General features: G+C 38.9%; 1 protein-coding gene across 1 annotated transcript; it reads right to left on the bottom strand.

Annotated features, from left to right (window-relative positions):
- Nucleotides 1–5,872: 5,872 nt before the first annotated feature.
- On the bottom strand, nt 5,873–19,976 carry LOC111342985 (uncharacterized). Its single transcript, XM_088761062.1, has 13 exons — nt 19,854–19,976; nt 19,232–19,326; nt 18,830–18,889; nt 16,808–16,885; nt 16,417–16,485; nt 15,541–15,576; nt 14,673–14,750; nt 14,231–14,299; nt 13,357–13,392; nt 12,469–12,543; nt 12,040–12,108; nt 10,887–10,955; nt 5,873–10,015 (listed from the first exon to the last, which is right to left on the bottom strand). Exons 2-13 carry the CDS (start codon nt 19,296–19,298, stop codon nt 7,095–7,097), a joined length of 3,627 nt encoding a protein of 1,208 aa, XP_088617188.1. The 5' UTR covers nt 19,299–19,326; nt 19,854–19,976; the 3' UTR covers nt 5,873–7,094.
- Between the last annotated feature and the right edge of the window lie 1,791 nt (nt 19,977–21,767).

The following is a 21,767-nucleotide window of genomic DNA, read 5'->3' as shown; positions in this document are numbered from 1 at the left end:
TACCTTCTAACGTCAAAATCCAGCTATATTTTTGTACTTCATTGATGAAAATAGAAATGTTTTCTACTACTAGCAAATTTTTAAAGCGGAGTTCAGTCTGCTTGATTATCTTTTATGCGATCATCCCTCTTGGCACCATATCTTAGCCGTTTTGCTCAATGCTACCTTTATACGATCTTGTGATTCCCAATGTCGGGACCGTTACCTTCTAAAGTCAAACCTCAGATATATTTTTTATATTTCTGCATTTGTTTATTTGCTGAGAGAAAAAAGTCTGCTCGTTCATGTTTTCATTTATGCTAGGAGACTTCTGTTATCAAAAACAACCTTCTGCTTGTTCATTGCAAACACTGAGGTACTTCTTTGTATCAAACGTTGGCATCATATTGAGGATGGAAATTCATTAATTGGGTATGATTCATTTGTTATTCCTTGGATATATTTTCAATTAATTCGTTACTGGCAGAGTCACTGTTACCATTTTAGAGGAAAACCTCATTCACGAATAAAAAAAAGCAAGGTTTTTGATCTCATCTCTGTGGATTTTAAATCTCTCTTAAATTATAAAATGAGCCCGCAGTTCCCCCAACTGTAAGGACCTGTCATTATCTATCGCATAAGGGTGGGGGGGAGGGTGGTGTAGTCACGGCGTCTCACCTTCGTTTACAAATTCACGCCTTTTGTACATTGTTTTCCGTTTTCAGTTGTTCCGTGTATATTTGTTATTTTATTAGGTTTGCCAGTCATTTTTGGTTACGTCGCATTTCATATTTTCGGGTTCATTTTTTATGCATTGTTTCTATTGTTTGGCATAGCTTCTTCTACCGTAGTTTTCTTATCGCCGTTGTCATCATGTTTTAGTGGTCGTAGTCGCCAAATAATCTTGTAGGTTTCGTTATTTTGTCCGTCATTTTGCCTGTTTTATTTGTATTTCGTTTTGCTTTCCTGTTTATTTAACTCATTTACGTACATTTGCCTTTAGCGAATCGCTAGTAAAGGTGCGAATTTCTTTGATTTGTGGATTTCGACTACAGGTGGGTGGGTGCTTTTCAGTTGTGTCAAAATAAAATTTCCCGTCCCCCCCCCCCCGTAATCCACTTAGTATTTTTATGTTCCACTTTATTGGCCGTCTGTCAGTTAATTTTCGGTCAATTTTCCACAGTCCCTCCCCTTCATATTCTGTTGGCGACGTAAGATCCCTTGTCTGTTCCCCTTAAAACCATGAGATCCTTCCCCCCTCCCCCCAAAAAACCTTCCACTCCTCCCTCTTCCCCAGACGAATAATTATGACTGGTCGCTTACAAAAGGTACACATCTATTTCAAAATTAGCAAAGAAGAGGGTTTGCTATACATCATTTGAAAGTGTTTTTTTTAGCACCTGGTGCATCTGTTATTTGGTTAGCTGCGTTCATGGTGATCATACCTTTGGTGGAACTTAAGGGCGTTTGAAACTTTGGAAAATTTAAATCCGCGCTATATGATCTTCTTGCGTGCTGTTTGTGAGATGTTTGTGGCAAGTAAGACACTGAAGCCAATACAGACCTAAGTATCATCCACTCACTAAAGTATTGTTATAAAGTTAATCAAGTGCAACATATAGTGATGAATTTCCTTTCATAAACTTTGTGGACTTTATTCATAAAATATAAAACATCATTTGTTCATCAGGAAGCTCTTTAAGGCCTAATGGACCTTGCAGACTGGCGTCGAGAAACCGACACTTTTCTTTGAATTGCTGACTTACATAATCAATCGAATCGGACTCCCGCTATGGATTGCTTTTTTTTTTTTATCATTGAGGTGAACCTTTACACATTCCTGCGAAACCATTTCTTGTGACCGTCTTGCCTGTACCTGGAGAATGTTTTGGAAGCTTAATTATTCATTATGCCGCTATTATGCTTGATGCTCTGAATGTAACATTATACTAAAAATTATGCTGGCATTATTCATCTGACCCTACCCACGATCTGCCCCTTTTCAATTTTCCACAGTCCCTCCCCTTCATATTCTGTTGGCGACGTAAGATCCCTTGTCTGTTCCCCTTAAAACCATGAAATCCTTCCCCCCTCCCCCCGAAAAACCTTCCACTCCTCCCTATCTTACCAAAGATAGACACTTCGGTATCACAGAAAGGATAAATTTGCTGCGCTCTGATTTTCCTTTTTGTTGCAATTCGTTGTGAATATTCTTTGTGAATCGATGTTTTACACCTAAAACTGCGCCCTATACGTTTCCTGTGATAATGACAAGGAGAATGTGTTTAACAATGAGGACCCTCTCTCGCAGGCGATCGGCATTTCCTTCCTTCTCGTGAACCTAATGTGCGATTGAATGTTGGTTCTGGCAGGGGAAACTGTGGGTTACTCTTAGAGAGTTGATTGTGCCTTCATGCCATCGATCAAGTAAGCCAGTCCCACGTTAACCGTTCAGTTGTGAACTAACTTTAGAGGTTCTTCAAGACTTTCCTACAAATTGCATAAATCATTACAAAATGCGTCCTTAGTACAAAATGCGTCCTTAGTACAAAATGCGTCCTTAGTACAAAATGCCGCAGAACAGGATGTCTGAATGAGCCCGTCAAAGCTAAGTTTGTTTAAGACTTTTTGTAAGGTTTTCAACTAAGAAATACTAGAAGGGAGTGTGGGTGATTTTTTGCTTGATATATCTAAATGTTTTCAAACTATGCATTATTTTGATGAATGTCTTAGCCGTTTAGAAAGAGTTCTGGGGGTTATTGTCTTATTCATGATGACTATTGTTGTGTTGCTTCGGTGACTTTAAAGCAGAGTTTGTTTCAACTCTTTTTGAACCGTGACCTCACTGCGTTACAAAGTATTTTTTGGCTTAGATACAGTCTGCAAGTTGTGTTATGACAATTTTCCAAGTAGCTCTGAAGGGCGATAGAAGACTGAACCGGCGGCATTCAGTTTGATGTGAAACGGGAGTGGTACTTTGTTTTGTCCGTGAAAGGTGTAACGGAGGCGCAATCGTCTTGCGAATAAATCTCGCAAAAGTTGGCCTAACTTTACATTCGTTTGTTACAGGTGTTGAGATGAATTTTACACCCTTTGATAGCACGCTGACTCAGTTGTCAGATGGTTGATAGTTTATAGGTTTTTTTTAAGAAATTTTCATTTTCTTTACATTTTAAAGTGTTTCTACGCTCTGTGTCTGAGGCCGTGTGTTCTACTATAGCTGACATTAAATCCAGATTTTTTTAGAGTCAGAGCACACAATTATATTTTTCATCTCTTTTGTATAAAAGTGAGCTCTTTGAGGTCAGAAATCTTATTCCTCAATTCGGCTATTTTATCATTCTTATTTAAAGTGCTCACCGAGTACTTTCCTTTGTGTAAGGTATTCTGCCAGAGAGTTGTTAAAGGCGGATATTGATCAGCTTATATGTAGAGGTGACACTCCCGTGGAGGTTCGTAGACTTCCCTTTCGTCAAGATCGCACTGAGGACGGTTTTTCTTTTCCCTTCCTTTGAACGGTAGGCACTGAACCCGACACAATTCTTCGCCTAGATCCTTCAAAGTACACAAATCTCTTGAAACAGTCCTCCGAGAGGTGTTCGAAGCAGATCACAAATATTTCTGCAGGACTGAGGTTTACTCGGCGAGTTCGCACAAATCGCCTCCGTTTTTCCCGCTCTGATCTATTTGCGAGGCTCTGATGCAGAGAAATAACTGCAGCATGGTCTGCACGATTACTTCAGCTTTGAATTATATACGTATCTATGTCTCGTCATTTTTGTTGAGTTTTTGTAAGAATCGAGCAGAGCACTCTTTTATGTTTGCTTGACATTTTGCCATGTGAGATTTTCGCGTTGGGCCTTTGACATCACTTCCTCTGAGTCCTACGATCAACTTCCGGAACGTGGTCAGAGAATGGCGGATGCTAAATCGCGAATTTAACGGCCTGAAAAGGATATTTTTGGTGCTCGGTCTAGATTGAAATTTGGTAGAGTAGGTGAAGGAGACACACTGAACACGAAAATGAAAAAAATTATGTACGAAAATTTTGATGTCAGCGGCACTTTAAGGTTGACGAGTTATGGTAGCAAAGGGGAGAAATGGAGATGATTTACTTCTCCATTGAGAGAGAGGAGTATTTCCAGAGAGCTAATGTACATGAGATCATTTAAGAACTCATAGAGAATAGAAGAAATAAAAAAATTAAGATGTTGAAAACAACTTTTCCAATTATCCTTAAGGAGGAAACGAGGCTGTGGTTTCATTTGCACTGGCATGCCTTAAATTTGTTTATAACATAACCAAAGTAAAGCACGCGCTCTGATTGGTCAATTTAGCGTCCCCCATTTGCCCATGGGTGTACGCTGCTGACGTGAGCAAATGCAAAGACTATTTTTCCGCGCGCACTTGTTTTTTCTGGTCACTTAAGATTTGTTAAGTAAAAGGGAACTCTTTAGCTACAATGTATCAATATTATGTTATAAAACAAATGGTAAACACCACAGCGTACACTATTGAAATATGGATGCACTTTGGAGGTTTGCTAAGCACTCAAGAAGCTAGAGTCGCTCTCGGCTATCGCCTCGAGTGACTCTTACGCTTCTTTCGTGCTTAGCAACCTCCCGCGTGCAGCCATAACTCAATAGTGTACGCTGAGGTGTTTACCATTTGTTAATTTAAATCTAGTTTTCATCCTTTATTCGGTGGTAGGGACAGGTGGGGTGTTGAGTGAGTTTGCCTTTCCTCCACCGTTACAAATAGAAGAAGAATGCAACAAATATATGAAGTACCAAAGAAATAAATACACAAATAATACCCTAAAAAGGAAGTTTAAGAGGTTAACCCTATGTAAATAAACTCCAAAGAAATAAAATTTAGAATGTATGCTTATGATAAAATATAAAATGGATAAAAACCTAAGAAACACCCATGTATAATTTAAGAGCTGATTTAAAACGTGTTAAGTTACCTATCTCAAAGACATTGGCGGGCAGGTCATTCCATTCACCAATTATTTTAACAAAAAAAAGGTATTTATAAAAATTACAGTTTGCCACTTTCACCTGCAGTTTGTAATTGTGGTTGGACCTAGTACGTTTTGAAGCAAACTCCAAAAAATCACAAAAATAAGGCCATTCAGCCCGAATACGAGTTTATAGCATTCTACCAAGGAAAAATATAGTCTTCTATCAGTCAACTTCAATCAATGTAACATTTCACAACGATCGTCATATGACATCTCACCCCTTCGCTGAGCTAAAGCCAATCGCGAGGCCCTTTTATTAACCTTTCTCTAAGATAACAATATTTTTAATTAGGTAAAGGCACCATACTGGGGAAGCATCTCACGAGAGTCTTGTACAATGTGGAAATGATTTCCTTGTTTACAGGACCGATTGTTCGCTCGATTAGACCAAGAACTTAATTGGCCTTATTGACAACCTCAACACCGTGTGTAGTCCACGAGAGGTCGTGCGAGATTGTAATGCCAAGGTGTTTTACAGACCTCACTGAGCTTAGACATTCTCCGCGCGGAACGAGAGTTTAATGTGGGACAGATTTATCACGATTATGTGTTACTTGCATAACCTCACATTTGTTCCCGTTGAAGTTTAACTGCCAGACCTCAGACCAATTCTTAAGGTGAAATAAGTCGGACTGAAGAATATTTGTGTCTCTAGCGATGTCGGAGATCTCTCTGTAAACCTACAGTGGTTAAACATTGAAATCAATCCATTAAGCAACAAATTTATAGTAGTATCTTTTAATCTTGTCAATTACATATTCCATATGACATCCGAATAATGATAAGGGGGGGGGGGGAGGGTGCGGCTATAAGTGTGAGCTTCCGTTTCTTGCATCGCCCCAAACAGACAAAAATGATTAAGTCAAATTAATCAATCAAACAAATTTATTACATTATTTCCCTAGTTCGTCACACCTTGCATATGACTCTCTAAAAAGGTAAACTATCGTTAAGAACTGAAAGAGATTGATATAAAAACTTGTTAACCGATTAAGCGTCAGAGTGTCTCCGAGTCTATCGTTTCTAAGTGAAATTTTCTTTCATCCAGACGGTGTTGTTTAACAAAAGCATAAGCTTACGAGCCTGCTGTAATAGTAATTGTCATTCCGAAGAGAGGATAAAACACCAAAGGAAAGCTTACAGTTGCGAACAAAATCTACTTATGAGTTCCTGGTTACTCAAATCAGTTGCTTCATTCTAGTTGAAGGTACTTAACTTTGGATCTTTAACGATCCACAAGAAATCAGGTAAGTGATTAAATACTCATAAAATATGATAAAAGAACTCAGCTATGTTCGTATATACAAAAAACACTTCTGACAAATAATGTCGCACACTAGGCTAGTGTGTGCCACACTAGTTTCACACGTGCCTAAAATGTTTAGTTTTGAATTTAAAAAATGCACCAAAAAACCGAGTTGGTGATTAAAAAGGCGATGACGCAATTTAGCAAAGCCTAATGATGCCATAAACTTATTGACTGAGAGGGAAGACTCTAAGTAATGACGTACGGACCTAGTGTCGCGAGGATCGTGCGTTATGAACGAAATTTGAAAAGTTTGTTTTAACATAAAATAGAACGCGATAGACGGGTATGCACGGGAAAAGTAAAAAAAAAATCCTGCGGTAAAAACCATTTCATCATTTTTTCGAGTCACAACAAGAGACTCACAACTCGTTGAAAAAGATGACTTATTTTCTCTTTTTTTGTTGATTGCTTTCAGTGTTTTTTTTTTTACAACAACTGCGAACAATGTCGCCGTACGAATACCCTCGGGCTGGACGGCTTCTACCAAACCGGCCCACGTCAATCCGTCCAGCCCTAAATACGACTGCTTTGAGATTGCGCAAGTGGCGCCGAACGGGGCACATGGTAAAAAAGAAAAACAAAAACAACTATCCTCTTCTTACCGAGTATTTGATTTGACTCACTCTAGTCTAAAATGCTCAGAACGCGTCAAAAAGGTCAAGTAACTGAAAAGCGAGCTCAAATACTTAATTCTGGATCTTAGCACACGCATCGTTGCAGAATTGTTTTCAAGTAGTAGTTTTGTTGAGACTTAGAGCTTCTGAGAATATCAAGACCTTTTTAAGGTAGTATAAAGTCTCCACACTTGTTCATGCCATCGGGTGGGTGCAATTTCCGTTGCTCCCCCAAAGCCTCATTGACAATCAGTGCCATTCCCTCAAGTTGATGCAATTCTTTGTGGCAGTGAAGAAACCACTGGCCCGGATTGTCAGAAAGGAAATTGATGACAACGTAGCCCCCGGCAGGGACCATAACTGTGTCCTTTCTGATCGTGCGGCGATTGATGGAAAAACACATTGGGTCTGTCTTCCACCTTGGTCTGGTACAAGCGCTTTTCACACACCCTTCTTCAGTACATTTGATATCATCGCAGTATATATCACTGTTGGGTTTTTGAACAAAACCAGTGGTGTCGTTATACTCTGGATATCCAACGGCAACAACATGAAACGTATGGCCGTGGAGGTGAATTGGATGAGCACTGGGGGTAGCACCAATTGATGAGAATACCATTTGAACAGTTTTGTTATAGTCGATGTCGATCACATGGACACATGAGCATTCGAGTGTCGATGGATTGCAGTCAGCGGTAAGGTCGCAGATCGTGCTACTTTTCCAAAAATCGTCATATTGGGTCTGAGGTGGAAAGGAGGGAAGAATAAAATTGCGCCCATTCACTGAACTAGTTTGAGATTGACCTTCAAAATGAAAGTTGACGAAATGTCTGCAATTTGTGCATCCTTTGGTGGGGTTTGCATCTGGAAGTTCTTCAAGTGGAGTGAGCTCGAGTAAACGCAGGTCGTGTACATTAGTACATTTAATGTTATATGAATCATGAAATTTCTTAAAAGGGCAGTTCACCGCTTTGCATTTGTTCTTTTTGAAGCACTTTCTGCGAGACTTTTCTCCCATTTTTTCATATTCAATCAAAGGTACATTATCAACCAGATCCCAATCTTTGTTATCCTGTTTGTAGTGCAAAATGGCTTCTGCCACATGTCCTAGTGACTCGAAGGGTGGCCCACTCCTAGTTTGATCAATTTCCATGGTCTCTGCACGTATCCAGTAGTTTTTACGTCTCTTGTTTGCACTGAGTAAAAAGTCATATCTCTCTCCGGGATGGATCATGATATAATCAACATTTCTTACGGGTCTAATCCAGTAGCCGTCAGTGTTGACAACAGTCAGTTTATGGCCCTCAATGGAGAAGCTGTAAGAATAAAGCGCTTGGGCTCCAATAAGCCGAAAGCGATATGTCTCTCCGGACTCAACAGGGAATATACTCAGTTTTGTTTTTTCGTATTCAACGTCATCATGTCTGCCTTTGCCATTTATGATTCCAGAAAAGTACGGCATAGGCCCAGCCCCTCCATTGTCAAAACTACGTGTACCGTTATACTTTAGATGATCTGGAGTTGGTACTTCACCAAGCGGCTTCTTTTCATAAAAGCCCAAGTCTGCATTGATCTGTGTGAACAGGTCCAAGGATGCCTCAAGTTGCCAGTCTAGAAGCGTTAAGGTGTGTTGATCTGGTTTGTCTTGAAAAGTAATGTTTAGTTTAGATTGGATTTGTTTCAACCTTGTTTCAGTTTCTTTGACTATCAGAGCACCATAGAAGCCATCTGTTCTTTGAGCACCACTGTGAGAGTGGTACCAAAACGTTCCAGAAGGCCGAGCGGTGTAATTGTATGTAAAGCTCGATGAGGGTCCTATCTGACATTGAGTCACTTGCCCTACACCATCCATCCAAGGTGTTCCTTTCTGATGCATACCATGCCAGTGAATTGAAATACCTTCAGTGGTGAGTTTGTTGTGAACATGAATAATAACCTGTTGTCCTTCATGAACTATTAAGGTAGGTCCAGGAATTTGTCCATTGACGGCTATTGCCATACGGTACGTTTTACCATCAACAAATTGAGGATAAGTACATTTGGCCTTGTCCAATGTTGAACATGTTCTATTATATTGTAGTGGCAAAGGTGTCCCGTTTTCATCGAAATAATAGCTCACTCCTTGGGCTCCTCGCAAAGCTATTCCTTTAGGTTTATCCCCTGGTAACTTTTGATAGCTTGTGAAGGTTCGAATCTCGTCAATCTCAAGGTTGAAAATACATACATCTTCCCATCTCTGGCATTGGCATGTTGGATTTCCGTATTCACAGTCGAGAGTTTCCGTATATAGCCGATTTAGTTCAATATCTGTTGTATTGTACCTTTCAAACTGCTTGTTGAGGTGGAGGTCACTTGTTAAATCCACATACTGGTCTTCGCCAGTCTTAGCATAAATGCGAATGGATGATATGTACCAATTTGCATCTTGATGAGGAGCTTGTAGGCGAACTTTCTTGATGTCGGACATCGATACACACTTTTTGGGGTGAAAACGGCTGGCGAAGTTCAGCTCTAGCTTAGAGAGTTGACTTTGTAGTTCATATCCTACAAGTTCTGCCCAAAGTTTTTGGTCTTGTGATAAAATAAAGTCAAGGAAGTAGCTCTTTCTCTCCCTTTCCATGTCTGCCGTCGTGTTGGCCTCCACACGTACGTAGGTGATACAGGATCCTGCGACAGCATTGGTGAGGAGGTGCTCTTTGGCTTGGTATGGGTAATGATGTTCTTCATTGCCGTCCACCCACATACTGAAGCCTGGATCAGTGGTCAGCTTAGTGTAGACTTTGTTCGATCCCGCGGTGAAGGTGTCGATGGACGCAACGTACCATCCATTGTTTCTTTGAGCCGTGAGATTAACTTTTCTTATTTCTTTACTAGTGCAGATGAGTGGCGGATTAAAATCACTTTCGGTGTTCAACTCTTTTTCGTATTTATGATCTTGGTATTTGATTCCCTTGAGCTCCGCTTGATGCACTTTGTTATCATTCAGAATGACCTTCAGTGTTAGGTTCCCTTTTGGCAGGTGAGCTTCTGAGTCATCTAGTGGTCGTTTACCCATCAATGCTACGACCTTCACAAAAGCGATGAATCCTATTACGAGAGAAAGTGCAAAGAAATAAATTTTGTTGCGTTGTCAAACAAGCAATCACTTTAATCTTTGGTCTCAAATTAGATGCTAAAAGTTGATATTCGCAAGAAATATTGAGAGGCGTAAATTTTTGGAACGGATCAGGCATCTTGTTTGATCTTTACTTAAGTGAGTCTCATAAATGGCAAAAAGGTTTTTCAAAACATCAAATTAGCGGTTCACTCTCAAAAATCGTTAAACGTGCATCCAAACTACCAGTGTTAACGTTTGACACCAGGCCTACGTGTTTCTATCTTCGAAAGTTTCAAGCAAAGAATAAAACCGCAGCCTCTAGGCTCATGGTTGGCGGCGCGGTGGCCTCATGGTTAGTGCGCTTCCGGTTTGAGTGGTCCAGGTTCGAGCCTTGGCCGTGGACATTGTGTTGTGTTCTTGGGAAAGACACGTTACTCGCACAGTGCCTCTCTTCACCCAGGATAATAAATGAGTACCGGCGAATTTAATGCTTGGGGGTAACCCTGCGATGGACTAGCATTCCATTCAGGGGGGAGTAGAAATACCCCTAGTCGCTTCGTGCTATGGAAACCAGATTTAAGCGCCAGTAAGATGGGCCACCTGGCTCGTAAGTAGGCCTTACATTTTTTACCTCTCGGCCATAGTTCGTATCCTGTCTTTCATGCCTATCGAGTGCTGAAAATCATGCTACGCTTGCACTCCTGATTTGGAGAAAATACGTAGAAGTGCTCTACTCTCAAATTTACACATGCGATCATCTTTCATTGCTGTAAGTAACTGAGGTATTCTAGTATCTATAAGAAAGCTAAGATGGGAGGCTATTCATTGTCAAGAAGATTTTCTGCCCAGGAATTTACTCACTTTTTCCAGGAGTCTGAGAATCCATATTGGGAATCACTCTTGAGCTTTCGGAAACTTCTTTGGTTTCGTCTGAGGAGAGATTTAATTATGTGTGAGGATCTTCTATAAAGAAAATGTTTGCGGTTGTGATCATCGTTTACTTAGTCTCATTGGCCTGTTTTTATTGTTTTCCACCCATGCCCAATGGTCATTTGAAGCGCAACCACTCAAATAAAACTGAGTGTAGACTCCAGCTAAGGGTGGATTGGAAGAGAAAATCTATTCCTCTTTAAATCGAACACATCTGATTATGTAGAAGTGACGATGAAAATGATGAAACTGATGAAAATAATTAAAATGATGGTTTGACTAAAAGGAAAAATTACGGCTATAATTATGATAGCTCTAAGAAAATTGACAAACAAAATAAAAACGAGAAAAGTACGACTTACAGATATTTCCTCCTATTGACGTGGCCGAGTGAAATAACCGATGATTTAGAACATAAGCTTATCGCAACAAAGGCCAACACTGATATGTTATACATTGAAAAACGAAAACTTAAAAGCGTAATCAAACGAGTAAAGTGATCTGAAGATTAAGGGTCAAAATTTAAATAAAGGGTAACGCACGTAGGTGAGAGGTCACACACGTTTGAATCTTACACTGAGAATAATCTTTCAAATAAAATTTAATCCATGTTTGTCTCCAAAAATCATTGTTGGTAGCATTTTTTAGCGTGCTTTTGTAAATCAAGTATTCAATTACGGCAAAACATGTCGTTTTTCATTGTTTCTTACAGCCGGTAAAAAGCGATCAACCTGTATTAAGCCCCCCATTCCCCGTGGATGACCGCTTAATACAAGTTTGACTGTAAACAGAAATCTTATAATTAATCTCTAACACTTAAAAGTCCCCCACGCCCCTCCACCAAAAACTGTTGTCAGAAAGTAGTCACCATTTTATAACCCAAGGCAACAGTGAAATGGTGGAAGGAGAGAGAAATGAAAGGTACAAAAGAAAAATTCAATAAATGGTAGAGCGTTCCAAGACTTTCGCCACTCGTTCTAGTTGAGAAGTTCTACTGTGCCTAAATCATCCATGAACGAGGTCAATGAGAGCTAATGAGATTATTCTTATTTCTATGAAATGTCTCGCTCAGTGCTCCACTTACATTTGTTTGAAATTTGGAAATTCTGCTTAGGAAATTCCCCTGAATTTGCTAAATTGTCCTTGGATATGTCTGAGAAGAGAAACAAAACTCAAATTTATTTTCAACCAAACCAAAAGGTTAGAAAAAATTATAACAAACAGCCGTACCAACCACAAGTAAAGAAAGTGTTGCTAAATTAAATACTTTCCGCCAAAGTATGGACGAGTAAGCAACTCTATCCTGTGATCTGTGTAGTCCTTGGTGATTACAATACACAACTAGTTACCCTCTCTCTAGAAAAGTGATAGAGTCTGAATCTAGGGAGGCACGTGCGCATTCATGTGATCTTTTGGCCACCTTCTGGTTTATAGCTTTGCAACTATGAGGATCCAATAGGCGTATGCGCGCCCGCTATCGCCCTAGGCTTTCTCTCTTTGTTTGTAGACTTACAAAATGGTTCTTCGATGTCTTCTAGTACTCCATCCTCTTCTCCGTGGTCATCTTTCTCAGGCTTCCGCGGGAAATCTAAAGGAAAAAGATAAAGTCGCATAAGTTTCTTTCAAAGAGTTCTAATAAGTTTCGTTGGATATCAAGCTCTCAGTAAATTTTTAGTTCTTTTCTTCTTAAATCTACCTTCATAACTAAGTCTCACCAGAGATGCATTTGGCTGTACCATGGTTTTGACAGTATTTCGGAGTGATTATCGAGTTCCGTGAAAACCTAAACTTTGACGTTACAAGCATCTCTAACAGACTGCCTAGTAACAACTGATAGTACATACTAGAAACGAATCCTAGATTGTAACCATGTACTATGAATTGTTCCTGACGTAACTAAGCCTCAAGATGGGTTCCACAAGCACCATGGTCTGTTAGGGGTAAAACCAAACTATCAGAACTCTTCAATCTCAGTATCATTTTCGTGGATCCTTATGAGACTGTAGCCATATAGGTGAAATAGAGATTCAACGATCGTTGAAATTCAGAGAAAAAATAGTTCTAAAACCATTTTTTCTCTGAGTTTCAACGATCGTTGAATCTCTATTTTCTTCATTGTATTCATTTTCTTCATGGTATTGCTTCCGTCTCCAGTTGAATAGAAAGTATCAGAAACCTGGCTGATACTTTCAATAGAAAGTATCAGATTAAAAGTATCAGCCAGATTTCTGATACTTTCCATTGAACTGGAGACAGGAGCAATACAATGAAGAAAATGAAGGTCGGGAGTCGTGAGGCAGAGGGGATGTGATCCACTTATCTACTACCTTTGTCTCTTCCCCCACCCCCACCCCTTCCCCTTATGATCACAAAGGAGATCAAGAAATTCGAGTGAACTTACCTTTATGTTCTCTGATGTATTCTTCCTGTCTCGGATCTGTTCAAACCAGAGGCAAATTAAAAATTCAATTACCTCAGTTCCACAATGATACAAGACTTGCAGACAGAGTTACAAACAATTCTTTTGCTATTAGAAGACTCATGAATTCTCAAAAAATGAAAAACAAAAGATATCTTGTCACCAATATAAGGCGGGAGGTTGTTCCCAACAGAGCACTTTTACTTTTACTTTTATACGCATATCATGCCTCATTGCTTTTTGGTAAACAAGTAAAATAACCGTATCAGAAAAAAACTTTATAGGCAAGTAAGGGGCTAAAAAAGTTCCTCGTAACCTTTATATTTATTTCAAGGAGAGTGTTGGTGCTCGGTAAAAAAAAAAGGATTCTAATCATTTTCTCAAATGTAGCCAGTTGAAGAGAGAATGGATGATTTCAATAATTTCAGCTCCACGCTAATCAAAGACTTGAAAGAAATTTAAAATTGCAAAGTGCACTGTATTCAAGCTCGTGTTTAAGAACAATAAGAATTTCACTGCACGAGCATATACGAGTATGAATCCGAAGGTCTGGAGTTCGATTGTTCATGCGGACTTTTCCATTGTCCGACGCCCGTGAAAAGATGAAAAACATCTTTCTTAATTTCTTTTTTGTGTGGGTAAGCTAAAAGCGTTTATCGATCACATCAATTTTTTTTATCTGAGAGGCGAGAGTTTGTGCATCGTAAGGGAGTGTTATTTACGAGTGTATATCATGGTTACAGCTTTTCTAACCTAGCATTCCGTTCTATGAAACGTCAGATGATCAGCAATTAATTCCACAGGCAAGTTTTGGAATGTATACGAACATGAATGTCTTGCTCAAAGCTCCACTTACCTTTGTGAGAAGGTTTTAAATACTGCTTAGTAAATGCCCTTGAATTTTTTAGATCTTTTATGGGTTTGTCTTAGAAGAAAAAGAAAATTCAAATTGAGAACCAAACCAAAAGATTAAAAATGAAAAAAAGAAAGATGATCGCAAACAGCCGCACCAACTACAAGCAAAGAAAGTGTTAATAAATTACTTCCTGCCAAAGTTTGGCGAAAAAATTCAGGAGTAAGTAACTTTATCCTGTGATCTGTGTAGTCCTTGGTGCTTACAATACACAACTAGTTACCTTCTCTAGGGATGAAATATAGCCTAGTCGAGGATGGCGCGTGGGCAATTCATGCGATCTTTTGGTAACCTTTTGGTTTACAGCTTTGCAGCCATGAGGATCCCATAGGCGTACGCACGCCCGCTATCGCCCTAGGCTTTCTCTCTTTGTTAGTAGACTTACCAAATTGTTCCTCGATGTCTTCTACCACTCCATCCTCTTCATCCCCGTGATCATCTTTCTCTGGCTTACGCGGGAAACCTAGAGGAAAAAAAATAAAGTCCCACAAGTTTCGTTGGAGATCAAGCTGTCATTAAATTTTTAGATCTTTTCTTCTTAAATCTACCTACATAACTAATTCTCAACAGAGATGCATTTGGCTGAACCATGTTTTTGATAGTACTTCGGAGAAATTATTGAGTTCCGTGAAAACTTGAGCTTTGACGTTGCAAGCATCTCTAACAGACTGCCTACTAACAACTGATAGTACATACTAGAAACGAATCCTAGATTGTAACCATGTACTATGAATTGTTCCTGACGTAACTAAGCCTCGAGATGGGTTCCACAAGCACCATGGTCTGTTAGGGGTAAAACCTAACCTATCAGAACCCTTCAATCTCAGTATCATTTTCGTGGATCCTTATGAGACTGTAGCCATACAGGTGAAATAGAGATTCAACGATCGTTGAAATTCAGAGAAAAAATAGTTCTAAAACCATTTTTCTCTGAGTTTCAACGATCGTTGAATCTCTATTTTCTTCATTGTATTCATTTTATTCATGGTATTGCTCCTGTCTCCAGTTGAATAGAAAGTATCAGAAACCTGGCTGATACTTTCAATAGAAAGTATCAGATTAAAAGTATCAGCCAGATTTCTGATACTTTCTATTGAACTGGAGACAGGAGCAATACAATGAAGAAAATGAAGGTCGGGAGTCGTGAGACAGAGGGGATGTGATCCACTTATCTACTACCTTTGTCTCTCCCCCCACCCCCACCCAGTCCCCTTATGATCACAAAGGAGATCAAGAGATTCGAGTGAACTTACCTTTATGTTCTCTGATGTATTCTTCCTTTCTCGGATCTGCTCAAACCAGAGACAAATTAAAAATTCAATTACCTCAGTTCCACAATGATACAAGACTTGCAGACAGAGTTACAAACAATTCTTTTGCTATTAGAAGACTTATGAATTCTCAACAAATGAAAAACAAAAGATATCTTGTCACCAATATAAGGCGGGAGGTTGTTCCCAACAGAGCACTTTTACTTTTACTTTTATACGCATATCATGCCTCATTGCTTTTTGGTAAACGAGTAAAATAACCGTCTCAAAATAAAACTTTATAGGCAAGTAAGGGGCTAAAAAACTTCCTCGTAACCTTTACATTTATTTAAAGGAGAGTGTTGGTGCTCGGTAAAAAAAAAAAAAAGGATTCAAATCATTTTCTCAAATGTAGCCAGTTGAAGAGAGAATGGATGATTTCAATAATTTCAGCTCCACGCTAATCAAAGACTTGAAAGAAAATTAAAATTGCAAAGTGCACTGTATTCAAGCTCGTGTTTAAGAACAATAAGAATTTCACTGCACGAGCATATAGGAGTATGAATCCGAAGGTCTGGAGTTCGATTGTTCATGAGGACTTTTTCATTGTCCGACGCCCGTGAAAAGATGAAAAACATCTTTCTTAATTTCTTTTTTGTGTGGGTAGGCTAAATGCGTCTTCGATAACATCAATTTTTTTATCTGAGAGGCGAGAGTTTGTGCATCGTAAGGGAGTGTTATTTACGAGTGTTTATACTGGTTACAGCTTTTCTAACCTAGCATTCCGTTCTATGAAACGTCAGATGATCAGCACTTAATTCCACAGGCAAGTTTTGGAATGTATACGAACATGAATGTCTTGCTCAATGCTCCACTTACCTTTGTGAGAAGTTTTTAAATACTGCTTAGTAAATTCCCTTGAATTTATTAGATCTTTTATGGGCTTGTCTAAGAAGAAAAAGAAAATTCAAATTGAGAACCAAACCAAAAGATTAAAAATGAAAAAAAGAAAGATGATCGCAAACAGCCGCACCAACTACAAGCAAAGAAAGTGTTAATAAATTACTTCCTGCCAAAGTTTGGCGAAAAAATTCAGGAGTAAGTAACTTTATCCTGTGATCTGTGTAGTCCTTGGTGCTTACAATACACAACTAGTTACCCTCTCTAGGGATGAAATATAGCCTAGTCGAGGATGGCGCGTGGGCAATTCATGCGATCATGCGCACGCCCGCTATCGCCCAAGGCTTTCTCTCTTTGTTAGTAGACTTACCAAATTGTTCCTCGATGTCTTCTACCACTCCATCCTCTTCATCCCCGTGATCATCTTTCTCTGGCTTACGCGGGAAACCTAGAGGAAAAAAAATAAAGTCCCACAAGTTTCGTTGGAGATCAAGCTGTCATTAAATTTTTAGATCTTTTCTTCTTAAATCTACCTACATAACTAATTCTCAACAGAGATGCATTTGGCTGAACCATGTTTTTGATAGTACTTCGGAGAAATTATTGAGTTCCGTGAAAACTTGAGCTTTGACGTTGCAAGCATCTCCAACAGACTGCTTAGTAATAATAATAATAATTTGTATAGCGCAAATTCCCTACAGTGTTCAATTGCGCTTCACAACAAAATAACACAGTAATAATTAATACAACTGTTAAAATAAGGTAAAATAAAATAGATACTAGTACTACATACAAATACTAATGTTATACTAATACTGCTATAATATCGTATTCAGGCTAAGATAAAAATGCTAAACGATAAAGGTGTGTTTTTAACTTTGACTTAAAAATATCCAATGACTTAGAGTTTCTAACTTCGAATGGTAATGTATTCCAGAGTTTAGGTGCTGCGCAAGCAAATTAAACGACCTGTCACCAAGTGTCACTTTTGATTTGAATCCGGGTTGCTTAAGCAAGAGGGTGTTACAAGAGCTTCTCAGGTTATAGCATGACTGAGACTTAAGAGAAATCAATGAATCCAAGTATGTGGAAGCTGTGCCATGCAAGATCTTGAAAGTTAACAGAAGAATCTTGAGTACAATTATAGACCGGAATCGGCAACCAATGCAACTTGATTAGAAGAGGCGTTATGTGACAATAACTACACTCAGCAAATATCAGTCTAGCACAGGCATTCTGCATACGTTGTAATTTTATCAATGAGCAGTTTGGCAGACCATACAATAAACTGTTACACTAGTCAAGACGACTAGATATGAAAGCATGAATAAGTGACTCTGTTGACTGCTTGGAGAGATACTTCCGGATCCGACGTATGTTATACAAATGGTAGAAGGATGATTTACAAGTTTTTAAAATATGATCCGACATAGACATATTAGCATCAAACCATGAGCCAATGTTCCTAGCAATAGGCAAAGGGTGAATGGTGCTATTTCCTACGCGAATATGAGTGATAATTACCTTATCAAGCTGTTGCGGTGTGCCGATAATAAGTAATTACTGATACTGCACATATGGAACCAATCCCAGATTGTAACCATATAATATGAACTGTTCCTGAAATAACTAAGCCTTTGGATGAGTTCCACATCCATTGTTCCACGACGGAGCACTTTTACTTTTATGTGCATACCATGCCTCATTGATTTTTGCTAGGCGAGTGTTTTAACTATCGCAATATAAAACTTTATAGTCAAGTAAGCTGCTAAAAGAATTCCTCATAACCTTTGTAGTTTTTTGAAGAAGAGTGTTGGTGCTCAACAACATCAAGAAAAAGATTTAAATCATTTTCCAAAATGTAGCCAGTTGAAGAGAGAATAGATAATTTCAATTATTTCAGCTTCACGTTTATCAAAGACTTGAAACAAAATTAAAATTGCAAACTGCACTTTGTTTAAGCTCGTGTCCAAGGACAATCAGAATTGCAATATACGAGCATCTACGAGCATCTACGAGCAACTACGAGCATCTACGAGCGTCTACGAGCATCTACGAGCGTCTACGAGCATCTACGAGCATCTACGAGCATCTACGAGCCTGAATCCGAAGATCTGGAGTTCGATTCCTCATGGGGACTCAGAATCTTTTCTTTGTCCTACGCCTCGTGAAAATATGAAAAAGATCTTTCTCAATTCCTATATTTTGTGTTTAGTTACCAGAAGCGACTTTAATCGTACCACTTTTGTTCTGAGAGGCGAGAGATTGTACATTGAGTAATCCGATCTATGAAACGCCAGATGATCTGCAATGAATTCCAGGGGCAACTTTTGGGATCAAACAAGAAACATGTATACAACCATGAGAGAAAAATGGGTTAAAAGCAACTTACGCAGAAATTGTCTGTTATATTCAGCATTTCTTGGATCTTTCCCAGGATTGAAGTGTGCGGCTGGAAAATATGTAAGAGTTTTAGAAGAAGAACGCCGCATTCAGCTGAGACATGCTGATAAGGTTGCGAATCGTGTTCTGCAAAAACTAGACCCCCAAACAGAGCTCTAACGCTTAAGACGAAGTTGATTACTTAAGTAGGGGGGGGGGGGGGAGAGGGGGAAGGGGATTCAGGTCGTTTACCTGATTCCCTGGGGCTCTATAATATTCTGATGATCCTTATTTATTCAAAGTCGTTTTCTGTAGTCCCTCCCCCCCTTTTATAATCTATTAGCGATGGCTGAGCCCCCTTCAATTCTATTTGAAATCCATGCGATCTCCTCAAAAATCATGAAACTCGTACCTGAAACACAGCATTCAAAAATGCAAAGAGCCACAAAAGCAGACGGCAAAACTGCAGAGATCTTCATTGATGTTTCCGTTTGGCCTTCTTAGATGCTTGAAAGAAAATAAGAAGATTCAGTATGAGAGGTGGGAGGAGATAGATGTCATTGACACAAAATATCAGCTACGAGAAAAGACTACTGCAAGATTCGATTGTATTCGACTATAAAGATTAAGGCTTGACTTTTTGCCGACCGGCTTTGTGCAAGTATCTGGATAGGAGATTCTGGTAGCTCTAGCTACCGCAGGAAATGATCGAGGCACGACTGATGTCATTCACCTACCCCTCCCTCTTCTTCAGCCTGAAAATATGTTTTTTTTCACTCAAGGATAAGCCAAGCGAAAAAATATACTAACAAGCTAACGGCTATCTTCTAAAAGAACCCGGTCAGAGAGTCTGACTGATAAGTTAGGTATGGCATAGGCCTTGGATAAAGTTTCGCGAAAGAAAAGTATACTACTCTTCGAACAAAACAACATTCTTTTTGAGAAACTAGCTGCCATCGAAAAATCAGCTAATTTTTTCTTTTTTTCTTGGAAGAAAAAGAGAATGAGAGGTACAGAATAAGGAGAAAACTTACTTTCTACAACTTGTCAGAAGATTATAGAACTGCTCGAATTCTGCTCGGTAGCTCGAAGAAAACTGAGCAATTTGTGGTCGAGAGAGAAGCGAAACAGCCTTTTTAAACGGTTTTGATTGCATAAACAAGCCGGTTTGTATAGGGAAATTCATCGTGGGATAGCTCTTGAGGCGGGATAAAGACAAAAGTTTTGTTAATTGTTTATTTTCCTGACAATCGTGCGAAATTTTTGTAAGATCACGTACATTCACCCTCCACTGCACACTGATCAGAAAGCTTTAGTTTCCCTGAGTATACTATTGACGTAACCCTGCAGAATTACACCCAAAATGTTGTTCATGCTTAAAGGACTTTTTGAAAAAGTAATTTTGACACAACTAAATTGGCTAAGGTGCCAACCGAGGTAACCTTCTTTTGAGCTGATGATGCTAACAAGCATTTGTTTCTTTTTGACATTACTTAGAGGTCATTCCGAAATGAAAAGGCAAGCTTATTGAAGCAGAAAAAACACAGAAAACAACTTCAACCTCCGGAGCTAACCAACTGTCATCTGAAAACGAATCTCTTTGTCCGTGTCTTAATGGATTAGTTCGCGCTGACAGGCACTATTGTGCATGTTCAGCGGAGTAATTAATATCGATTAAAAATTAACATTAGCAAATCTGAAACCTTTAAAAAGTAACAGCATCAGGATTTCTAATAAAGTACGACTTTACTAAAAAACAATGATATTCGTTTCGTTTACTCTAGAGTGATTTTTGTCTTAAAAACAGGGCGTTTGTTCGGTTTTTCATGAAAGGAGTTTATAAAGAGTATGTTTGCAAGGGGCTGTCGCCAAACAAATTACTTCAGGAAGTAATTGAAAACAGCTCTCCATCGCAGACCGAATTTTTAAGTCGTTTAAAAACTTTTTATGCAGCTGAAATAGAGGTTTTGCATGGCAGCCATGTTGCATGGCAGGAACAATGAAAATATTTTGCACAAGAAAGAAGATTTTTTCCTTTAGGAAAAATAATCTATTGTTCCGGCCATGCAAAATGGCTGCTGTGCAAAACCTCTATATCCCAGTTTTCCGCTTGTAATTGCAACATAAAAGGTCAAGTTTAAAGATTTTTCCACACTTGTTCTCTCTTGCAAACAGATTTTAGGTCTGCGAGTTAATGCCATGTGTAACTGGGTATTAAAAGTATTACGTCTAGTGTAGCATAACTCGTAATACTATTTGCTTGACTTGTTGAGTTCGGTACTTTTTTGTTTTGTCAGTATTTTATCTGAGTACGCAAATCAGTAAGCTTGCAAATTTTATTCAGGAAATTGCGAGTTTCTTTCAAGATTTAGCCCTGTTTATCTGCGCTAATTTTAGTCTAATGTTAATATGCAGCGATATTTTATACTTCAGTGATCAAAGAAAAGTAGAGTCATTGTCTGCATTTGTTTATGCGAAAAAGTGATGCTTGTCAATTATTTGTAAAAAGAAAGTTCTGCTCGCCTTTCATCCGTGAAGACGCTTTAGCTCACCATCGGGTTAATGGGGTTATTCTCTCAAAGTAGGGCTGTTTTTCTCTGTGCTAGTTTTAAGGGGTTGCGTAATCAATTAACATGGATTAAAAATTGACTCCAGGAAATCTAACATTTAACGTTTTCAAAAGTAACCTAACATCATTAATTTCAGACCGTGTACGACTTGACTACAGCACGATGACATTTTTTTCATATACGTTTGTTTAAAAATGTGCCTTTGTTCAGCGTTGGATGAAGGGAGTTAAAGATAGTACAATAGCGGTAGAAAATGACTGAGTTTTGAAAAAAAACAAAACAAACAATTGTGTGTCAAGGGCCATCGGTAAACAGAATACTTCAGGAAGTAATTAAAGAAACACTTTACTTCAGACCAAATGTTTTCGTCGTTTTAAC

Source organism: Stylophora pistillata, chromosome 5, assembly GCF_964205215.1.
Source record: "Stylophora pistillata chromosome 5, jaStyPist1.2, whole genome shotgun sequence".
Lineage (NCBI taxonomy): Eukaryota > Metazoa > Cnidaria > Anthozoa > Scleractinia > Pocilloporidae > Stylophora > Stylophora pistillata.
This window is presented reverse-complemented; position numbering and strand designations above follow the sequence as displayed.

Coding starts and splice junctions, on each gene's coding strand:
- LOC111342985 (XM_088761062.1), bottom strand. CDS start 19,298: ATGAAGATCTCTGCAGTTTTGCCGTCTGCTTTTGTGGCTCTTTGCATT. Junction 14,751..15,540: donor ATACATCAGAGAACATAAAG/GTAAGTTCACTC, acceptor TTTTTCCTCTAG/GTTTCCCGCGTAAGCCAGAG. Junction 12,544..13,356: donor ATACATCAGAGAACATAAAG/GTAAGTTCACTC, acceptor TTTTTCCTTTAG/ATTTCCCGCGGAAGCCTGAG.